At 27.0% G+C, this 21,831-nt stretch overlaps 2 protein-coding genes across 4 annotated transcripts in view; both read right to left on the minus strand.

Moving 5' to 3' along the window:
- LOC114130544 (uncharacterized) overlaps positions 1–21,831 on the minus strand; it is a 489,967-nt gene that overhangs the window by 15,636 nt on the left and 452,500 nt on the right. Inside the window, exons 6-9 of the mRNA XM_050206770.1 lie at positions 9,116–9,267; positions 5,376–5,535; positions 4,284–4,414; positions 2,169–2,343 (exon numbers count right to left, since the gene is read on the minus strand). Coding sequence (XP_050062727.1) covers positions 2,169–2,343; positions 4,284–4,414; positions 5,376–5,535; positions 9,116–9,267 — 618 coding nt within the window. The remainder of the gene's footprint in view (positions 1–2,168; positions 2,344–4,283; positions 4,415–5,375; positions 5,536–9,115; positions 9,268–21,831) is intronic.
- LOC114130547 (uncharacterized) lies at positions 19,280–21,376 on the minus strand. 3 transcript variants are annotated; one of them, XR_007605990.1, is made up of 2 exons: positions 20,183–21,376; positions 19,280–19,535 (listed from the first exon to the last, which is right to left on the minus strand). XR_007605990.1 is itself a non-coding variant. In XM_027995536.2 (2 exons), the coding sequence occupies exon 2, from the start codon at positions 21,072–21,074 to the stop codon at positions 20,319–20,321; it is 756 nt and encodes a 251-aa protein (XP_027851337.2). In that variant the 5' UTR covers positions 21,075–21,095; positions 21,222–21,376; the 3' UTR covers positions 19,952–20,318. The 3 variants fall into 3 exon arrangements, 2 of the variants coding, with proteins under 2 accessions (XP_027851337.2, XP_050062730.1); XM_027995536.2 differs by lacking the exon at positions 19,280–19,535 and having other exon boundaries at positions 19,952–21,095; positions 21,222–21,376; XM_050206773.1 differs by lacking the exon at positions 19,280–19,535 and having other exon boundaries at positions 19,952–21,095; positions 21,182–21,376.

A 21,831-nucleotide genomic window follows, 5' to 3' on the forward strand; every position in this document is an offset into this window, starting at 1 on the left:
ACTTATTATTTAAATTATCTTTAACTGGAAACATTATCTATTATCACTATTTTCAACAAAAAATAATGGCAAACATCCGAATTCAATATAATATGATAATATTAAAATTTCAAACAAATTTTTATCCAAAAATGTTTATTCTAAATGAATGGTTATTTTAATAATAACGTACAATTTGTTGTTATAATAAAATGCTATTTTCTTATTTATATATGTTTTCAAATCAGCTCATACTTGTTAATACATTATAAACTATATTTTGATAAAATTGTTTGTACTTTACATAACTAGAGAATACGCTTTAATAAATAGTTTAAGTTTATTTCTGAAAAAAAGTTCTTATGACCAATGGAAATTATTAAAACACCATACACACTACACAGTTATGTTTTATAAGACTATTGGATAGTTTTATTTTTGTTTTACAAAGTTAAATACACACGCACACACACACACACGAACAAACACACAGTGAACGCTTACTTATTTATTTCGTTTTTACAAATAATAGCTATACTGTTTGTTTAAAAACTAATATGACTTGTTAAAATACATTTTTTTAAATTAAATTTAAATTTTCTTTATTATCTAACTGTAATGTTAATTTAAAAATTTAATGGTAAATTTTTTTACAGTTTTTTGTTTTCATGCAGATTTTATATTATTTTTGAGATATTTGTAGAATGTTCCAATGAATTATAATTTCAATAATCATAAAATCAGTTAAACAAATAATAATTATATACGTTATTTTTGTACATTGTATAGCAAAAGTTAAATTAATTTAGAATTGTTATGGTATGTTTTTGTTTAGATCATATTTAAAATAATGACTAATTATTGTTGGTATTGGATATAATACTTTGAACAATGTTATGAAAGTCAAAGTGAACTTGATAATATTTTAAATGTTTGAAAGATTTAAATTTGAGTTAAATCATGAAATGAAAACACATAAAATCGAAAACTAATTCTCAGAAGCTAAAATATAATAGTTTGTTATAATTTAATAACAATGTATTAGGAAAATTAATTAAAATGTTTATGTTAGATAATACATTTAAAGTAAATTGAAATGTTCGAATCGTAGAATATACATATATATATAAGTATAATGTATATAACAATACACATTAAGTTAATTAAACAATATTTAAGTTTATTATAAATGATTTAATTTTTCAACGTGTAAAATTATAGGATATTGATTGTTAAATATACAGGCGAAATAAGTTTATTCAATTAAATTTCGTAATAATTAAAATGTACTAATGTTGTTTATAATCTATTGCATATGGAGTGTTTAAGACTATAATAATAATAATATTTATAACATAGGACATTGTTGATTGTTCAATTATTATTATTTCATAGATTATAATATTATATTGTAACTATTCAATTAAAAAAAAAAAAAAATCATTTTAAATTTAAAAGTTTAAAAAGTTTTTTTGTATACGTGTACAAATAAAATTTATGTTCTGTGGTGGACAGACTATATACTATGTGTGTGTGCTGATAATGCGTACAAAGTTTCATTAAAACACTTTTCCTTTATTGTCAGAACGACAGCGGATAAACTGTGAGTTTATCAGATTACATTAACGACAACTGTCTAATACGGGGCAATGGGTAGGCAATTTCGCTACTTACCCGTAATCAACTGAAACGTGATGTGAACGGTGCGTATAATAGCAAACTGTGTATATGGCGTAATAATCATTTTATTTTGAATTATTTTCGATGTGTGTACAAATTACGCGTTTAATATAATTCAAAAGTTGTTGTTATTAAGTCGTGTGACATAATTACACATTGGGTCAATATATGTCGATTTTATTAAACGAAGATTAAAATACATTAGTTGAATAATAATAATAATAAGTTATGTTATATTGCTTTAAAATATAGTTTAAGGTACCTAGTTTTAAGTTGAATTAAATTTTAGGCCAACTATCAAGAAAGTAAACACGATTATAATATATTATTTTGGAATCAACTTAAACCGTAATAGTATGATTTATGATCTATCATTCTATTTTTATTATGATCCGTGCAAGTAGTCTGAATATTAGAATATCGCGGTTAGTCGTTTTAAACTAGACCGTTCTTTTCCCATACACCGTATATATATTATATTCGTAAGTATTATCATAAATTGCCCTTACACATGACTGTTAGCCGGACGACGTTGCTCTCGCCGTCTCCCTCCACGTTGCTAGCCAAACACGAATAGTTCCCCGCCTGCTGTCTCTTGACGTTTTGAAGTGCCAGATCCTTTTGGGATTCAGGTCCGTGATTCAGAATCACGCCGCTTTTCACATTTCCTTGGACCACTTGACCCTATGTCCGGTGAACAGAAAACAAACACGTGTATTCATTACTAAAATGCACTCATTACCCTGGACCTGTATTCAAGGCAATATTTTTTTTTTCAAAATGAATGAATTCAGCGATAGAAACTATACGGAGTAATCAGAAAAATACACATATATGCTTAACAGAACACTCGAATGCAACTGTTTTTTTTTTTTAAACATTTTTTTTTCTACCCTCGTATAATATTTTACCGCACGAACTCACCCTTTTCCGTGTTCTAATATTAATGTTTAAATAATCACATGATTTCTAATTTTATGTTCATTTTAGATTTTTACATATATTTAATAATAGACCGTTTAACGTTGAACTATTTACTGTACCGAAAATAATTAACGTATGGTTCCAACCGGTAAATTGAGTATAGCTATAAATAAGTATATTAAAATTCAATATATGATAGAAAAAAAAATACTGAATAAATTATTAAATTGTTAGCAACAATGAATCAATTAAATCATTAAATAGAGTTTAATACTATACCTACATCCTGTCATAAGTTGTTTAATACAATATAATTGACACGCCAGGATTATTCATTTTCACATTAATACATTAATTAAGTTTTGAAACTCAGTTTATTTGTTGATATACTCATTTTTGAGAGCGATTTATTTCGCACTGAAGTCTGAATATACAACTAATAGGTGTTTGACATAAAATCTTTGTTTTCGAAGTATTCATTTTATGAATAATAACCAGTCTACCACGACGAACAGAGACTTAAAAAACAATTTAAAAGTAAATTATGTCCTAAGCTGTACTTTTTTTATTATTAATATTATTATCGAGAAATACAACGATGACAAATTGGATATCAATTACTACTTTTGTGTTTAACCTACATTACAGAACGGCTTTAAGTCTGTGAATGACATCGACGCACCCCATAATAGAAATCTCATCGAAATATAAAGGAAAATAAAAAAAAAAATAATGAATTGAAAATATAGTTATAAAAAGTAATTATTAAGACGTTTTGACGTTATAAAACGAGAGAAAAAATCCAACGTGTCTATTACACCACAGCGCAAGTTTCAATATTTGTGTTATAGATGGGTAAAATATTTTTAATCAAGAAGTTAGCGTGGGCCGGTATTGTGTGGCGGGTTTACCTTGTTTATCTTTTCTAAAATTAGCAATGCTGGGGGTTATATTAATCAGACAGGTATCGGAACAATGCAGTACGGTGTATTAAAACCGTCCGTGTAACTAAGGCCACGTAGCAGTTTACACGTAGAAAATAATAATATTATCGAATCAATAGTTGATTATTTATTATTTTTTTTTTTTTACGTATATTGTTTGACGCCCGTTCGTCGTAACTGTGCGTGCGTGCGAGCGAGACGACGTAAATTTACGAGCGCCACCGTTTATGTGTGTACAAAACTCAAAAGCGCTCAGTCACGTCCTACAACGACTTTAACTTGTTGATCTCTCGTGGACAAGAGGTTTCCATCACTAACTGCAGAATACACAAACGTACACTTTAGATGCAATCGCATGGCAAGAGAGTTCGGAGGTGGTGCGGTAGTGGGTCGTCTTAAGACGCTCGCGGAGAACTGCAATTATACGGCGGTGCTCTCGTGTATCTTTTAACGCCGGTTATCATTTTATATCTCTTCATTAACGCCACTGCTATATTGTGAGTATAAAGTAGTCCGTTTCGCATTATCCCCTCTGTTTGGCAACCACGCGAAAGATGAAGACGGGCATTTTTTTAATAGCATACAATATTATTCTATTTAGGTAATTTAAAGATCGCGATAAACGCCGAACTATACACGCGAATCTGAATTTTAAATCGCATAATTGAATATTTTTTCAAGAGATATTAGATAGTATGTTACGACTAAACAGAAAATGTATTTAAACACTCCGTGTAGACGACGAGAACAACTTACGTTATGTTTCCAAATCACTTTGTACGCTGGTGGATTGGCATCGATCTTGCACTCGAAGTACACGTCGTCGCCTTCTTCAATGTCTGCCGGATTCATGTTGATTCCCAAAGCCAGTTTCAATATTGGTACGTCTGAAACAAATGAGACGCATTCGTATAAAGAAATTAAAAAAATAAAAAGTGTTTTACGCGTAATTTAACAAGGAATCGTTGGTTCAGATAAAACACATGGAAATACGGTATACAGGTGAATGTCATAATTTTTTGATCCAGCCAAGTCTATATTATGATTTAAATATAAAAGCTTAAAATTTAACTAATTAAAATGTGTTGTTACTGATTATTTACATAAACCGTAATAGTAAACGGTCCAAAAGAATCAATACTTGAAATGTATTCTATTATGAAAAGCACATAGACATATAATTAAAGAAATACAAATATAAATCAAACGGAAATTTAGTATTTTGTAGAACCAATTGTATATTTAAAATAATATATTAATATTATTTCATTTAATTTATATATATGTATTTAAATTTGATATTTGCTTTATTGAATTTAATAGTAAACATTTAATATATTTAATATTTATTTACACTATTTGACATCAGAAAAATAACGAATAAAAACTTTATTTTTGTCTCTTAAATAAATAACCTATATAGACGATAAATTATTATATTATACAAATGTATAGTAATATTTATTTGGATTTAGTTGTATTAAGCTAATCAAAAATATTTTTCGTTTTGAAATTGGAGACACGATTCTAATAAAACGTTAATACGTACCTATATAAACTAATTAAAAATAATAAATTGTTAATTTACATGATCAATATGTATACCTATCTATGCTTTAGATTTTTATAGATGTAAAATTAAAATTAAAAATAAATTAAAAAAAAATCATTTTATTTATTAATTAATTTATGGCAATACTTTAATTAATAAAATTATAGTATTTGCCATTTTTAGTTAGGTAGTTCTGTTTCCTTTATAATTTTGATAAAATATTGTTGATCTACCAATGGGATATGTTTTTACATTAGCTGTAAATAACTAATTAAAAACAATACTGAATTACTTACAGTGTACATCAATTGTCCACGAGTCTTCCACTCTACCAGCCATGTCGTCTAATTGTTGTACATTTTGGTTCTCGGCTCGGCAAACCAATGATTTACCATTGTCTGATTTTGTGGGTTGAAAAGTTAAAGTGGATGATGTTACATTGCCATCTGGTGATACCTGTTGGATAAATACAAATAAGCTTTATATTAATATACGTTTTCGTTAAAGTTACTTCAAAAGCAAAGTTATTTCCGTTTCTTAATATTCTTCGATATCCAATTATTAAAGTGTAAAGTTTACATTTTGCTCATAAATAATGCCATTTTAAATAAAGGAATGTATTGGAAACTTAATTAATAGTTTTCAAGTTTTTAATAAGATAATTATTTATACTATAGTAGGTATAAATAAAGTTTTTTGATAGGAAGTTTTTTTTCTAAAATAACACAGTTAATATTGAAAATTATAGTTAATATAATATAATATGTTTATTAAATATCATTTGTGAAATTAAAAATAATTGTTAATGCAATAACATTTTTTTCATTTACAATAAAATAAGTGTATGAGTACACATTTATAAATTTATCATATTTCATATTTCAGGTTCAAATAATAAGACTTAAAGGATCAGATTTCATACAATTCAAAAATATAAACTTCTCATATCAGCTTCAAATTATTATGTACACACTGTGGTTACGTTAAGGTTCAATGGGTAACGAAAAGTTTCGTTACTACATGAAATATTATTTCCGGAATAGCAAATACGAGTACATAAACTGCAAATATCCGAACATGAAAATGTATACAGACTTAATTTAATCAATACAGTTTTAATATAATATAGGAAATATAATAATATTATCCTATTTATATATAGCTACGTAGGTATAAAATTTGACATAGGAATAAATTCACAAATACCAGTCAACATTTTTTGACGTTAATTACAATAAGCCAATGTAAGGATTATACTTTAAATTTTGAGCGTATCAATATAATACGTATTGTTTTTTTTTTATGATTATTATAAGTTCAACATCTTTAAAACTGGTAACGATTCTTAGATTTTACGGTAGGTATTTTAAGGGATCAAAAGTAAAAAAATGTATTACTTTTTAATAGTTGAGTAAAACAAAAAAAACTTTTATCATGACCGAGGACGAAGATTGGTATAATGTAATTTTACTGGAAAACTAACATAAAGCTGTTGATAAAAATATGACTTATTTGGTAAAAAAAATATATTTTATTTTTACTTAGATTATATTTAGGAATTGACCATGTAGCGTTTAATTTTTCAATAAAATAAAATAAATTCAATTTTTTTTTAATTAATTTTTTTTTTAGGTTTATACTTGAAATGTCTAACTTTGTAAAAAATCAGTAATTTATGATCAAGGAGATAAAAAAAGAGAAATTTAATAATATAAAAATATTTTTACATGCAACGTAAAATGTTAAAAAATTACTGTATATTAAAGAATGGACGAACTTTGTATGTAAATACTAAAAACTATATATTTTGTTTTACTTTAGTCGTGTGATATTTTGTCATCAAAGAAAAAGTCACGATGGTAGTTTGGTATGATAAGATTTTAAAAATATTTGAGTGTCAGTACAAAGTTTAAAATCCAATCCAAAGATAAAATTAAATAGCATCTGCCATCGTGATCATAAATATAAATTGAGTTTATTTTTATATTTTAAATTTATAACCTATTCATAATAAACGAATTATTATGATATATTAAAAAACTTTTTAAACAGTTAATATGAAAAATTCATACTCCGATCATTTTTTGGTAAACATTTTCGACAAAAAAATTAAAATTAGTACTTACCATAAGTTCAAACAAATTGTAAAATACGTGATGTATTATATTCGTGTTATTATTTATTATTTTAATATCCAATAAAAAATATAAAAACTAAATCAGTGATTGCAAATTATAACTCAATAAATCATATCATTTGATGTGAAATTTTCCATTTTATATTCTAGTAAATGGTTTTTATAGGTATGTCAGATATGTATTCGCACTATACGTTTATGATGTCATATAATCTACGCACAATAACATGGAATTGACGTATTCCTATACTTTTAATTTATACTGTTTTAGCGATACCGAGAACTGAACTAGAAAATAGCAATATACTTAATATAAAATATACTTAGTGGGAATACGTTGATATATCGCTAGTTTCATGAGAAATGCCTTCGACAGTCGATACATGGAAATAGTGTATAAACCACTATATACATATTTTTTATATAGGTATTCGATCTACCAATAACACCTATAGACTATACTTATATTATGCGTTGCGGAAATGTTTTATGGATGTTTTTTTAAATTCGAGTGAATGTTATAATATTCACCTGATTGTTTTGTTACCTCGAGTCTGCAATAATCATCATGACATATGATGTTTTTGAATTAATTCAAATAATAATCTTTTTATCGAATGTCGTGTTAATGTTGTTTTATTGATATCAATATCAATATATTACTATTATTTAGTTATCTGTAAGTTTAGTATTGAGTATTTTCAATTCCAATTACTTGTTCGATTTTAAATAACAATAATGCTGCCCTTATGCCGTTGTTGTATGATTTGGAAACTAATTAATACCACTGTTTAATTTATTTTGCAATCAATTCACAAAAGTCGGTTAATTGACTTTGTCTAAAATTTAGTTATTATTTTGATTCATAAATATTGGGATCTCTTAACGTGCTGCACGATTGAGTCGGTGTCGTTCCAACTATTTATGTGGAAATTGCAAAAGAATCGTTCGACTGTTAACTTTTCTACACTATATTTTCGGTTATTAATATGAAACATAAAAAAATTACATATTAATATTATATTATTATTAACGTTTTTTTGCTCAATTAATTTGTTTAGTACCTAGCTTAAAAAAACGATTATTATTGGCGATGTCATTGAAAACAGTATTTCTAGTTGAAACTTTAACTGAAAACTATCATCTTTAGCCTTTGTTAAAAATATCTAATTTAGATGAGTATAAGTAAGAATGTGGTTCTGACGTGGGACGTTAGTGTGTTATTTTTAATTCACAGATTTTCGTATGATATAATATATTTTGTTGGAACAATTCGTATACGGGTTCTTTGAAAAATCGTTAGTGCCGTGGCCTCCTAACGCAGGTAATAATTTCGGCTGTGTATTAATTATGTAGGTATACGTGTGCGGTGTTTGCAACGTACCCACCTTTAATAATGCACTGCACGCAGATAAGCGCAATTAGATTTTAATTTGAACTTGGTGACGTAGTTTCACCCTCAAAAAGAAAAACCAAACTTAACATCACGCGTTGTCAACCGGCGGTTGGATTTTGAGAAATGCAGCGCTGTTGCAAGCGACAAATGAAATAAAAATAATTAAATTAAACGCGGTAGTAGGTAGGTTTTATTATTTAGGTTGGTATATTAATATCAGATGACATTTTGGAACGACGCGGTCTCTTATAACGCGAATACCTTTTTTGGTTTTGTTCGGTTTATAAAACGTCGCGGTGCTTATCAGCAACCATAGAGTTTACCCGGAAAGGGTCGTTCAACGAACATTTAGCGGTTGTGTCTCAGTGCACGGGATAAGGGGGGGATCATAGAAGGGGTGGTTTCCGAGAGGCAAAAGCGCTCACAGATTAGCCGGCGGGCAGGTTGTCGGTGTATGATATTCATTACACACACACTCACTCATACTTTATTGTTGTACTTACGGTCTGTGTAGCGTTGGTCAACCTCTCATTGTCCTTCCACCATGTCACGTTGGCCGGCGGCTTGGAGCCCACCGCTTGACACTGCACCTCGTACGTCCTACCGGAACTAAGCGGCTGCCTGCTGCTGAGCACTTGCACGTTCAACGGTTTGACTGTGGGACAAATGAAACAAGAAGGTTATTACAATAGAACTTTGTCGCACTATAGTAACACTATTTTTAATAATAATATAACATAATAAGTATTATACGGATATTAGAAGGAAATTTCCAAAACAATAATATATTTTTCTGAAATGTTTAACTTGATTTTGTTTTGATAATTATGCAACTATGTTTTATATTTAAATTATTTAAATTTTGAATATTTCTGAAAGTATTATATTTTATTTTCTCGAAAAATTTTCAAAATAGTCTCAGAAACTTAACATCATCATTCACCATGCATAGTGAGTGTTATTTTAATTTAGTGCAATATAGTTTATTATTACGACGATTGTATAATATGCCTATTATATTATTTATGAAAATGTCTTACAATAGCCGAAAATTAAACGTTTTGACAACATATTTACGGCTGTTTATTTGTGGGAAATGTCTTTTGTTTTGAAGTCCGATTCGATAATAGTGATTATTTAATATTACAAGAGCAGTTTGATGGAGTGTACATATTATACGTTTTGAATTTGTTTTTTTTTTATAACTATTCATCCCCGGAACGGTTAATGATCCAAAATTTTCATTTAAACGTAATCTATCTGTATTGATTGAGGATTTAGTCAAATAAACAATAGTCAGTAATCCATTACGATTACATTATGTGTATATTATATACTATAAAATATATAATAAAAGTGTTATACGAATCTATATAAGTGGAGATACAATAATGCAGGATACATAGAATGTAAATTTGGCAGCGAGCAAACAGAACAACATAATATATAATATAATAATTAATAAGAATTATAGCCTTTAAACTAAGAGGCATGTGCACATAAACATAGATATGGCTATAAGTTTGGCTCATCAATGATAAATAAATATTATAAGTATCTGCATATCCTTGTAATAAAACAACGATAAAAATAAGTCTATGTACATAATATATTATATATACCTAGTCTGTATGGGTGAGTAAAAAAAAAATGCATTCAATGTATAATAAAACAATTTGAAATGGAAATTTGAAGAAGAAGAAAGAAATCAATTAAAATTATTAATACTCGTGTAGTCAGACGTACATGTCTAATAAATGATAGTTTATGTCAAAAACTGAAGTTTTAAATTTATTTTTAATAAAACATATTTTTGTTCATTAGATCTCACTATATCGCCAAACGCAATTTTTATTTTCACCATATACAACCTTCCACTTTTATTAAAATGTTCAACAATTTGATTCTTAAAAGTTTATTAATCTTTGAATAGAATAAATATTTAATTAAATTCCAATATTGTCGAATTTAGTAGGTATATTAGTTTAAGTAACGGTGTAAAGTCTTAAACCAAAGTTTATTAATTTTAAAAGTTTATCACTGACTAGTCATTTAAACTCATATTTAAAATAAAACATAAATAGAAGTTTAAAATTTGAAAAATACAAAATAAATTTTTGAAAGAAATGTAGTGGTTAAAATTTTTATTAGGTAGCTGATAAAATTAAAATACTGTTATTAAATATATTAGTAGTATTTTTGAACTGTAATAATTTTAATCTAATGGTTCTAAAAATAAAAAATAAATAAAAATATATTAGTATAATAATTATACTAAAAAAAATGCTATAATTTATTCCAGTTATACGAGTTTACATCAAAATGTAAAACATATAAATTAAAATGTATAAACAACTTATAATTTAAACCTTTATTTATAAAACGTATTTTAAGTATTTTTCTGTTGGTAAACATTAAACTCTTTAAGAACTTTCTGGCATGTAAACATAAATAAGAAAAATAAAATTAAAGTATATAAAATACTATATTAAATGTATTCAAAACATTATATTTTTAATCTAATTTAATATTATTTTTTTAGTGATGTTTAAATGACATTTTCAACTAACTATATTCATATACATAAATTCTTGATTTTTTATTAATGTTATACTAAAATATGTATTTATAAACAAGCTCTAAACTACTTATTGAAAAACCAATTATTGACTGATTGAATCTTATTAAAAACAAAAAAAAATTAATTAGTAGTCTAAGTTTTTATTCCACCCCAATTAAGTTAATAATTACTATAGGTTACCTAATTTATTAAGTTGAGTTAATTAAAAACAAAACTTCATTAACTGTTGTAATGAGTAATAATTTTGATTATTATATAATATTATTAAACTTGATATATTGTTTCTTTTAAGGAAATTGAAAAAGTGAAAAATACTAAATACTAAATAGTTGATAAAATATTACAAAACTGCATTAAATACCTATATAATAGAAAAAAATAAATTTAACATATTATATAAAGGTAATAATTTAACTGTAAATAATTATTCATAGTGAAAATTTTATTAATTTTCAAGATAATGGTTATTTATATAGATGAGTGAAAAATATTTACCGTATATTGTGTTATTACTTATTACCTTTTACCACGATAAATTTGTTTTTATCTTAAAATAATAACACGAAATTCGTTATTATATCATCTGATTTTCTGAAATATGAGAATTCTAAACTGACCTAATTATGAATTTTACAAAATAAATAAGTCAAGTTATAGTTAAATCGATAAAAATGCCGACTTATAATAGAAGTTAATAAAGTAAAATTGACTTAAACTCTTACATAATAGCTCGTTAATTTTCATTGAATTGGATTAAACTATTATATTCACTTAATTTTAGATATTTACAATATGTATGTTTTTTTTTTTTTTTGATACGAGTTAACTATATAACCAAAATAAAAATATACTCATTTATATTTTAACAATAAATAATATTGTGAATAAATATTTAAAATTGTATTGTATGATGTCCAGTGTAGAATAAAAAAAATTAAAAATATATCAAAAATGTTATTCCTAAACATTTTTGAAACATAATTAAATAATGAATAGTAGATACCTGATGCTGCTTGTTTAATGTGCATTATATAATTATTATTGAAAAGTCTCTTTGTAGGTAAATAACTTAGTGCTATTATTTTTATTTTATGGATGTTTTGTTTGTACAAACATTTTACTTTGACACGAAGATAATAAATGAATAATAACGGTGCAAAATGTATTAAAAAAAAAAAAAAAAGTGGGCAAGTGAGTACCGCTCTGCTGTACATTAGGTGCCGTATGGATCATTATTATATATTATAGGAGTGTTAAATTTGAATCCAATGATAGTTATCATTGTATACGAAAAACGATTCTGAACGAAGATGATTTGTCAGCCTAGGATATAATTTCTAGTGGTCGGTAAAAAAAGGTGGTTTAAAAAAACCAGCTTATATTAAAAAATATTTTGAAAATTAAATTACGTAAAGAAAACGCGAATCTTAATAACTGGTAAAATTTTCAAGTATCTACGACTTATACTTTTTGAATAATAACAAATATTTAAAATCGTTTGAGGATAAATCGTTATCGTTACGCTATTTCGTTAAAATTTAAAATTCAAACGCACTTAAAATTTTTCCTATAATGATGCTTCGAGTTTTCTCTATAGATACTTGAAGGTAAACTTATGGAAAACTTAGTGTTGTATTTTTATCCTTAGTTATAAACACAAAAAATTTTATGATTTTTCAACTTCAAATATTTCGCAAATATTCATAATTTTGACGAATTTTCGTCAAAATTTGAACTTCAAATGCTAATAAAAAAAAATTGTGACTATGTATTCTTATAATTTTTTAATCACTATAAGAATAACATATGAGGAACTTTGTATTAAATTTTCAAGTATTTTGATAGGGCCAAAAAATTTTTATCGACACTTCAAAAATATTTTTTCAGAAAAATTGAAAATTTCAGTTGTCTATAATAGCTCAAAAAAAGTCAAAATATTTTGAAATTTAAATCACGTAAAGAAAACGCGAATCTTAATAACTGGTAAAATTTTCAAGTATCTACGACTTATACTTTTTGAATAATAACAAATATCAAAAATCGTTTGAGGCTAAACTGTTATTTAACGCGGTTTTTGTAAAAATTTTAATTTCAAACACTCATAAAAATTTTTTGTCTGAATCCGGTAGAGTTTTTTTTACAGATATTTGAAGAAAAATGTATGGAGAACCTTGTACCAAATTTTTAAAACTTAGTTATAAAAGAAAAAAATTTTATGATTTTTCAACTTCAAAATTACTTGCAAATTTTCGCGTTTTCGACAGATTTCGTAAAAATTTGAACTAAAAACGCTTATAAAAAAAATTGTGACTAACGATTTTTAATTTTTTTTAGCTACATTAAAAACAACTCATAAGGAACCTTGTATTAAATTTTCAAAACTTTTTGGTCATCCAAAAATTTTTTATCGACACTTTAAAAAAATTTCTCAAAAAAATAGAAAATTTCAGTGGTCTATAAATAACTCAAAAAAAGTCAAAATTTTTTGAAAATTTAACTATATACGGATACAACTGACATTAACATTTGGTGAAAATTTCAAGTATTTTCAGTAATTAGTTTTTGAATTACAACCATAAAAAAAATCGATTTGGTCGAAAACTGGTTTTGCGTAAAAATTGCCGTTTTTCCGTCATTTTTTTTTTGTTTTTCTCGATTTTTTTGAAAACTGTTGGAAACTTTTTACCTCTATAATGCACCAAGGATATTCACTTTTACATCGGAAACCACCCCCATTGTTTGAAATTGGAGCATTATTTCGACTAGTTATGCTGTACACAGACACAAAAAAAAAAAAAAAAAAAAAAAACACACACATCATTGTAAAATCAATACATTCATCACTTCGTTCAGAATCTAAAAAATATATATAAAATGTATACATCGTTTAGATCATTTATTGGAGCAGATAGTTCCAAACTATAGGTATTAAAACATAAACAATTTCTACATTACAACATTGCAACAAAATACTTAGTTTAAAATTGAAAATTTTATGTCCTATCGAGATTTTGAAAATACATAATAATACATTATTACTTTATAATGTATTTTTTATTATTCCAATGAAAAATGTAATTGATTTTGGAAACTTACAAAGACCATAACACATTTATGCAGATGGAGAGTATAAAATTAATTGTTTATATTAATCAAGAATGTATTTCAAAGAATGTAGAATTCAATTAAGTTAGTTTTAAAAACAATTTGATTCAGGAAACATCAGAAAGGAGATAAAAATTAAGAAAAACAATTATGTAATGAATTTAAAATAACGTCATCACTAATTTTTATTTTAAGTGCAACAATTTTAATTTTAATTGACATATCCAATTATGAAAAAAAAACAATTCAAGAGCGCACCGCTCTTAGAAGAGTGAACCTAGTGCTCAATGTACGAATTCATAAACCAGATAGATTTAATTTTTTTAATTAGAACTTGGCTGTCATTTCAAACGTTTTTGGCGATCAAGTGATATATTTTAACAATTGGACAACATTAAGTCATTTTACTAATATTTTTACTGTAGTTTGTTCAAATATATATTTGACATAAAAATAAATAATATCACTATTAACTGAGAATAATAAAACATAATCAATAATGTTTTATATTGTTATAAAAATCATAATTGCATGATAATAAATATCATCATAATACTTGCTAAACATTTTATTATTTTAAGAATGTGATTGTAATTATAAACATTATTTAAAATACAAATTTAATTAAGTAACACGTGTTTGAAACTTAGTGTAAACATAATATAAAATTATATAGTTAAGATAAAAATATTTAAATGCATTGTATGTATGAATGGTATTGGTGACAAATAAATAAATATATCCATTAAGGTTTTATAACGCAAAAACCGTTCAAGATGTATATGATACGGAAGCTGAATATAATGGCAGAATTATCTGGTATTAATTATTTTTATTCATAACTTTGTATAATACAACCTATAACAAGTTAAAATTTGATTTTTGACAACGTCAATAATGTGAAAAGCAATTTTCTTCGAAAATGGTGTATTTTTCTTTTCTATTAAAACCTTTTAAAGAATTCCAGGGGAGACCGATCTCGAGTTAATTAAAGTTAACGGATCAGACAAAGGGTCTTTTAAATTGGAGCTTAAAAAAAAACGGGGGAAAAAAGTAGTAATCACTGATACGTGGTATTGAAAGCTTGTTTGCCGTCAATAATGAAAAGTTTTTTCCCAACTCAATTTTGATCCAAAAACTGTTAAAACTCATGTTTATTGGTTATTCACTTATTTGACGTAAAATAAAATTATATTATTATAAAAAAAAAACATGTATAAATACTTTTCGTGAGTCAGTATATAATAATAAATAAATAAATACGAGTATATAAAACTATTAACATATTTATCTATATCAATAAAAGGAAATGTTTATATAAATATGTACGTGTGTGTGTGTGTGGTGTGTGTGTGTGTGTGTGTGTGTCTGTGTGTGTGTGTGTGTGTGTGTGTGTGTGTGTGTGTGTGTGTGTGTGTGTGTGTGTGTGTGTGTGTGTGTGTCTGTGTGTCTGTGTGTCTGTGTGTGTCTGTGTGTCTGTGTGTCTGTGTGTGTGTGTGTGTGTAAATGACATAAGTGAGTTATAGAAGCAATGTTTCTGATATTTGGTACTTAAGAAATCTGAGGATAAATTATGCATCTCACCACAAAACCAATTTTTTAAACTTAACATTTTAAAGACGATCTCATAACAGGGTTTTTTTCCATTTCATGGAAAATAATTATCATAATTGTCTATAATTTTAGACCTTTACTGTATTTGATCAAAACAAATCAAAGAACTGTGTTAAAAATCCGTGCAATTTGCATTTAACGGTATTTTAGAAGGGGTGAATCTACGGGTATTTAATTGGTTTCGGAAAATAACGTGCAGGGGCCGGTAGTATTGTAATATATATAATGAGTAATGAGAATATTATGTATACCTACGTCTAATTCGCTCTGTTTGAATTGATAGTGATTGTCAAGATAATGGATTGGAAAATAATATTTCACCATTTAATACCTAGCTATAATGTTACGTCCTTTAATTACTACTTTTCCTGTTTTATCGTACATTCGTAGTCAGATATGCTTACCTAAATAATTGATCGATACCTCGGTTTTGATTGATCACCAACCACGTAATGAAGTGACGATATTTTTAATTTTAAATGTGACAAAGAATTAGGGCTGTGAAGAAATTATTAAAACTAGTCGTTGTTTAATATATCATTGAATCACCGTCAATATCGAACGGGCCATTATTTTGAAAAAAATCTCATGGTACGTATAGAAGAATAGCTGGTATTTAACGCTTGAAATAAAATTATACTAAGTATAAGAAATACAATTATGTAATATAAAACGATTTTATAATAACATATTATTTAGGATTCACTTTCATTAATTAGGAATATTTATTAGAAAATGTAATAGGAACACACTTGATATATCTCTTTATACTTATTTTTTTTTTTTTAAATTCTGTCATAAATATAAAAAAAAAACATTTGAGAGATAATCACTATAACAATAATAATAATTATTAGTACATATTATTATAACCTCATAAAGGACAAGAAAAACATATAGAAATAACTGAAATAAAATAAAAAATACATACAAATGGTCAAGGTGTAAAAAAAAATGTATTTAGATAAATATTACTAAGGACTTGTGAATATACCTATTGGTGACCCACGTCGAGAATATGAAAAAATTGCTCTACTCTTATAGTGCTGGCAGAGCTCATTACGTACTTATAAAAATATATATTGGGAGTATTGAACACGTTGTCCCATTACTGTGACGGTGGTTAGGTTAGGTGGTCGTGTGGTGTTTTTCTTCTTCACACGGTGCTCGGCGGGAGAATGACAGTAAAAAAATCAGTCATTACGACACTTTTTTCGATAGCCTCATACCTGGTAATGGCGGCTGTCCACGTGTACAATCCACAAAATATAAATTATACGTCGAAAAGTATGTATTGCATGTATGTGCATATTATAGATTTATAAATTATAGCAATAGTTGTGATATTAAAATGATGATGAACCACGGACCTAACGAACAACTTTAAACGTATGTACATATTATTATACAGTAATATTTCAGCGGGTCACCCAGTTCGGGTAATGGATTGGAAAAATGATGGCACGCCGATCCGGAAGCAAGCCGGTGGTCAGGCCAATGGCTTTTTCTTAGCCAGGACTTGCGTACGAGTATATATATAAAAGAAATTTCTCTCTTCCCTGCGAGTCCTCGTCCCGTGCGACTATCCCATTGCCCGTGGTCCTACCAACTTTTATTATTATTATTATTTTCTTCGCCCTTGTTCATTTTTTTCCCTCTTTCTTTTTGTCCGTACTTTTTGTACCGTGAAAGCGCTAACCATTTCGTAGATTTGATCGCGTAACCGGCCATAGTAGTCGACGGTAGAGATATGGCGGAAAAGTCACGGTCAAGCGAGTTTCCATTCCGGTATGTTCCCGTTCTACACGTAACTGCAGTACTCGCCCACCTATCAATGAAGATTTTTTTATTCTCTTACCATTACGCGCCACATCTCCCGCGTACATCGACCAAGTTTTAGGGATAGAAGACGTATATTTTTATGTTTTTACACCCTCCGTCCGCCACGAACACGGAACATGGACAACAATACCACCTGACAAGTCGACCCGAAGACAATTTTGATTTATCATGTATCAAACGTATTATCGTTGTATTTGCGATTTATGCTTTTGAAACACACTCACAATTTATGGTTCACCGGCGTTTATACATCGTCAACCACAATGGCAAGATGACCGAATTTTCTACCAGGTGTTACCGACCTTTTTTTTTCGCACGTACCCATCTGTGATTTGTTTTCCTCGATGAGTTTTGATATAACTGTACCTATATCCCATTTTAAATCATTATTACCCACTCCAGTAAAAGGGTCTATCAAATTATTCTTTTACTAAATACGTCATCGTTCAATATAGTTTGTTGTTCCTTTGTTACGAAACAAAGGAGAAAAATTATGAAAGTTACACCTTATAGTTTTAGTTGGAAATGAAAAGACAAAATTAAAAAATAATTTAATATTTATCAACTTGTGTGTGCTTAGTACATTCCTTATGATTATACTTTATCAATACAAGGGTATATAATAATATGGAAAAAACTTTAAATAAACCTAATAAAGTCAAAACTTTACATTAACTTTCAATATAAGTAGATGCATAAATAATATGGTGAAACGAATATATTTGTAGGTATATTGTATGATAAAATTTAATATGTATTTTCAATGGAATAATATTGTGCATTATATATATTATACTATTTTTTAAATAATAGTATTGTTTATTCGTCTAACATTTAGGTGATTTTGCGATCAAATCCATTATTTATGAACACCATTGATAAAAAACCGGGAAGTATCTATGCTGTATAGAAGGTATTGAATAGGACTTGTCAATGAGTCTGTTAGCCAATATTTCAATAGTATATAATTAGTACTTATTATCTATTTTTATATTAAAAATACTGCATAACCAAATAAAGTAGATTAGTAAACTTTTTTTGAAACTTTATGCAGACCAAGCCTAGACATTTTAACCGACATTTTAAATCAACAAATTAAAAGAATTCCAAAATTTTTCAACTTTTGATTTTTTGACAAACAACTCATCTATATTAGAATATAATGATATTAGACTAAAAAATAAAAAATAAAATAATAATATTGTCTAATATATTTTAAATCATTTATATAAGTTATTTTATTTTATTTATTTATTTATTTATTATCAGCAGAATTCAGTTATATAATGCTTTAAAGTATACATATATATACACAATATTTTTCATTATATATTGTAGCTATTTAAGTCATTCGTTGAAATCTGAATAGTTGTTCTTGTATTATTCATAAAATCAAAAAAGTTATCAACATTTACATTAAAAATAGATGTAATATAACCTAACAAGGAACCTATGTTACGTTATTCTTATTTAAAATGTAATTGCAAATTTTTCAATAAAATCTCAGTTCTTAAAGTTAAGTATTATAGTTCGATAAGTTTAAATAAACGTTTAATTTTAATATTATATGGAATTATTCATAATTTTACATAAATTCACATAATTTTCGATTTGAAAAGCGTGTCGAATATATTGGTTTGACGTATGTTATTGTTTTTTGTATAATATGTAGATGTCTAATGACATTTTTTTGAATCTTTTCAATCTTCAATATTACTTAATTTCCAGTATATTTCTTAATAGTTGGAAGAAAAACCACTTAGAAACTGTATTTATGTAATCTAGTTTTTGACAAAGTTTTGTTAAACATAGTAAGACTTGCACTAAATATTTATGTTTGGCAAATATTAAGCGTTTTATAGACATAATACAGATAAAATAAAAATTTAATCTTTCTATTTACAATTAATTGAAATTTGAAATTGTCGACTATTTTTCTTTTCTTTTCTTTTAAGCGCATAAAACAATATTTTTTTTGCGGTGTAAGAATTAGACAGTTTTTCTCATTTTTTTTTTTTAACATTAAAAAAAAAATATAAAAATTTGCAGATGCCAGGTATTTTGAATGCTTTTCTCTTTTCATTGCAGTCGTGAGTTTAAAATATCAAATTCTCATATAGTTAAAATTTTACATAATTTTATTTATATAATTTATTTAGGTATATAGGTACCTATAAAATACATAAAATCAATTAAGTTTAATATAAACGTAATATATTTAATTTAAATAATACACCACATAATCCGATTAATTTTAATACTTCTATGAATTATTTTTTGTCGGTATCAACAATATTTAACCGTTGTAATTCTTATGTCAGAAAAAAAGTGATGTATGAGACATTCCCACATAGCCCACATTGAAATTTCCATTTTTTTTTTTTTTTTTTTAGCAAATATTTAGCATATAAGTAGCATCGTTACTTACGTTTACACGCCATCGTTCTCTATTCATTAAAATTCAATTTGTACGTGGGGAGAGGGACACAAAACTGTTACTACCAAAAAAAAGTTGAATCACATGTGCTATTGGTGAAGGCGGATGATGTGCTATCGAATTCTTCTCAATACGGAATCGTAGCGAATGTTTTCCAGTTCGTGTTATCACCTATTTTGTCGTCTACTTGTCTATCACAGGATGCCCGTTCACCTGAAAATCGTATATCATTCGTTCTTTTCCAAAATGATTGCCATTTTAGTTTTTCCGTGGTCTGCTGTGCCGAAGTTTTTCGATCTGCTTTGGTCGCCAACATCATAAAAAACCATTGTTTATCGTCGGTCTGCCCTTTAGTCGCACTTGAACCATCATCTTTCCACGGCACTCTCTTCGTTCGCGCCGAGTTGCTCACGGTATCGTTTGCAGTTGTTTTCGAGTCGTCGACGGTAACCGACGTGGTATTCATCGATTGGTCGGTCGAAACCGACGTGGTCGTCGTCTCATTTTTTTTTTCGGGTAGCGGTGGGGTAACGGACTCGTCATCGGGGAAAAAATGCTGCTTATTACTCTGATCAATAATAACCGAACTGGCAAACTCCGGGTTCTTATTATGTGCGATCGTGGACGACGTCAACAAATTTTCTGATATTTTCGAAACAAAATAAAAAACTGGTCCTACTGTGAATTTCTGCACGTCTTGGTAAACGACAGCATCTGGAATTTTGGTGGCCAATAAAATATGTGAAAATCTTTGCTTGTGAGTCGTATGTATTTTGTTTGCTACGTCCGTTAAACCAGCAACAGTTGATGACGGTATGGGATATCCTCCGGCTTGTTGAATTCCAGTAAAAAGTATGGATACGACGATGATCGTTAGGAACATTTTCAAGAGTGCTTTGAGAAACTATAATGAGGTATTATTGAGCGGGGCCTATTATAAATACTTATTCATAGGACTTAACAAATATTAATAAGTATTACTAATATTACTTTTAATTATAATAATAATATTAAATAATCATCAATTTACACATAAAAGTGAAATCCTCTAAAATGGTCGAAACAAAACCAAGGCAATCTTTACATTTTTAAAAAAACAACGTCATTTTCTGTACGCTTTCTGAAATACACAATTTCCATCAATCTTATGTAATATTTTTAATTGCTAGTTTTCAAGGTGGTTTCCATGGGTTTTAATGGGTATTACATAAGCCAGTTAAAATGCAGAAAATAAAATAGATTTATTGTTATAATATTATATAGATAAAATGTTTTATTAGATATCTACTTTATATGTCTTTATAATTCGTGAAATATAAATATATATATTTTAATTTTTTAACCCTATTATAACTAATCGAAATGTGGAAGAACTACCTTAGCGTAAAATAGGGTTAATACATTAATTGAGATACAATTTTACAAGAATAATAAAATTATAATATTTTTCTGATGTACCAATAAAGCATCTAAATATTTTATATTTTTCTACTCTATACATCTTTGGATAAATATAAAGTTTTTTAAGAATTTTTTGAAAAGTATCTACATAATGCTTTTCTTTGCAGATATACCATCTTTAATATTTGAATTCAATTATATTCAGATTTTAGATACATGTTATAACTATTAATTATATT

Source organism: Aphis gossypii, chromosome X (genome assembly GCF_020184175.1).
Source record: "Aphis gossypii isolate Hap1 chromosome X, ASM2018417v2, whole genome shotgun sequence".
NCBI classification, from domain to species: Eukaryota; Metazoa; Arthropoda; class Insecta; order Hemiptera; family Aphididae; genus Aphis; species Aphis gossypii.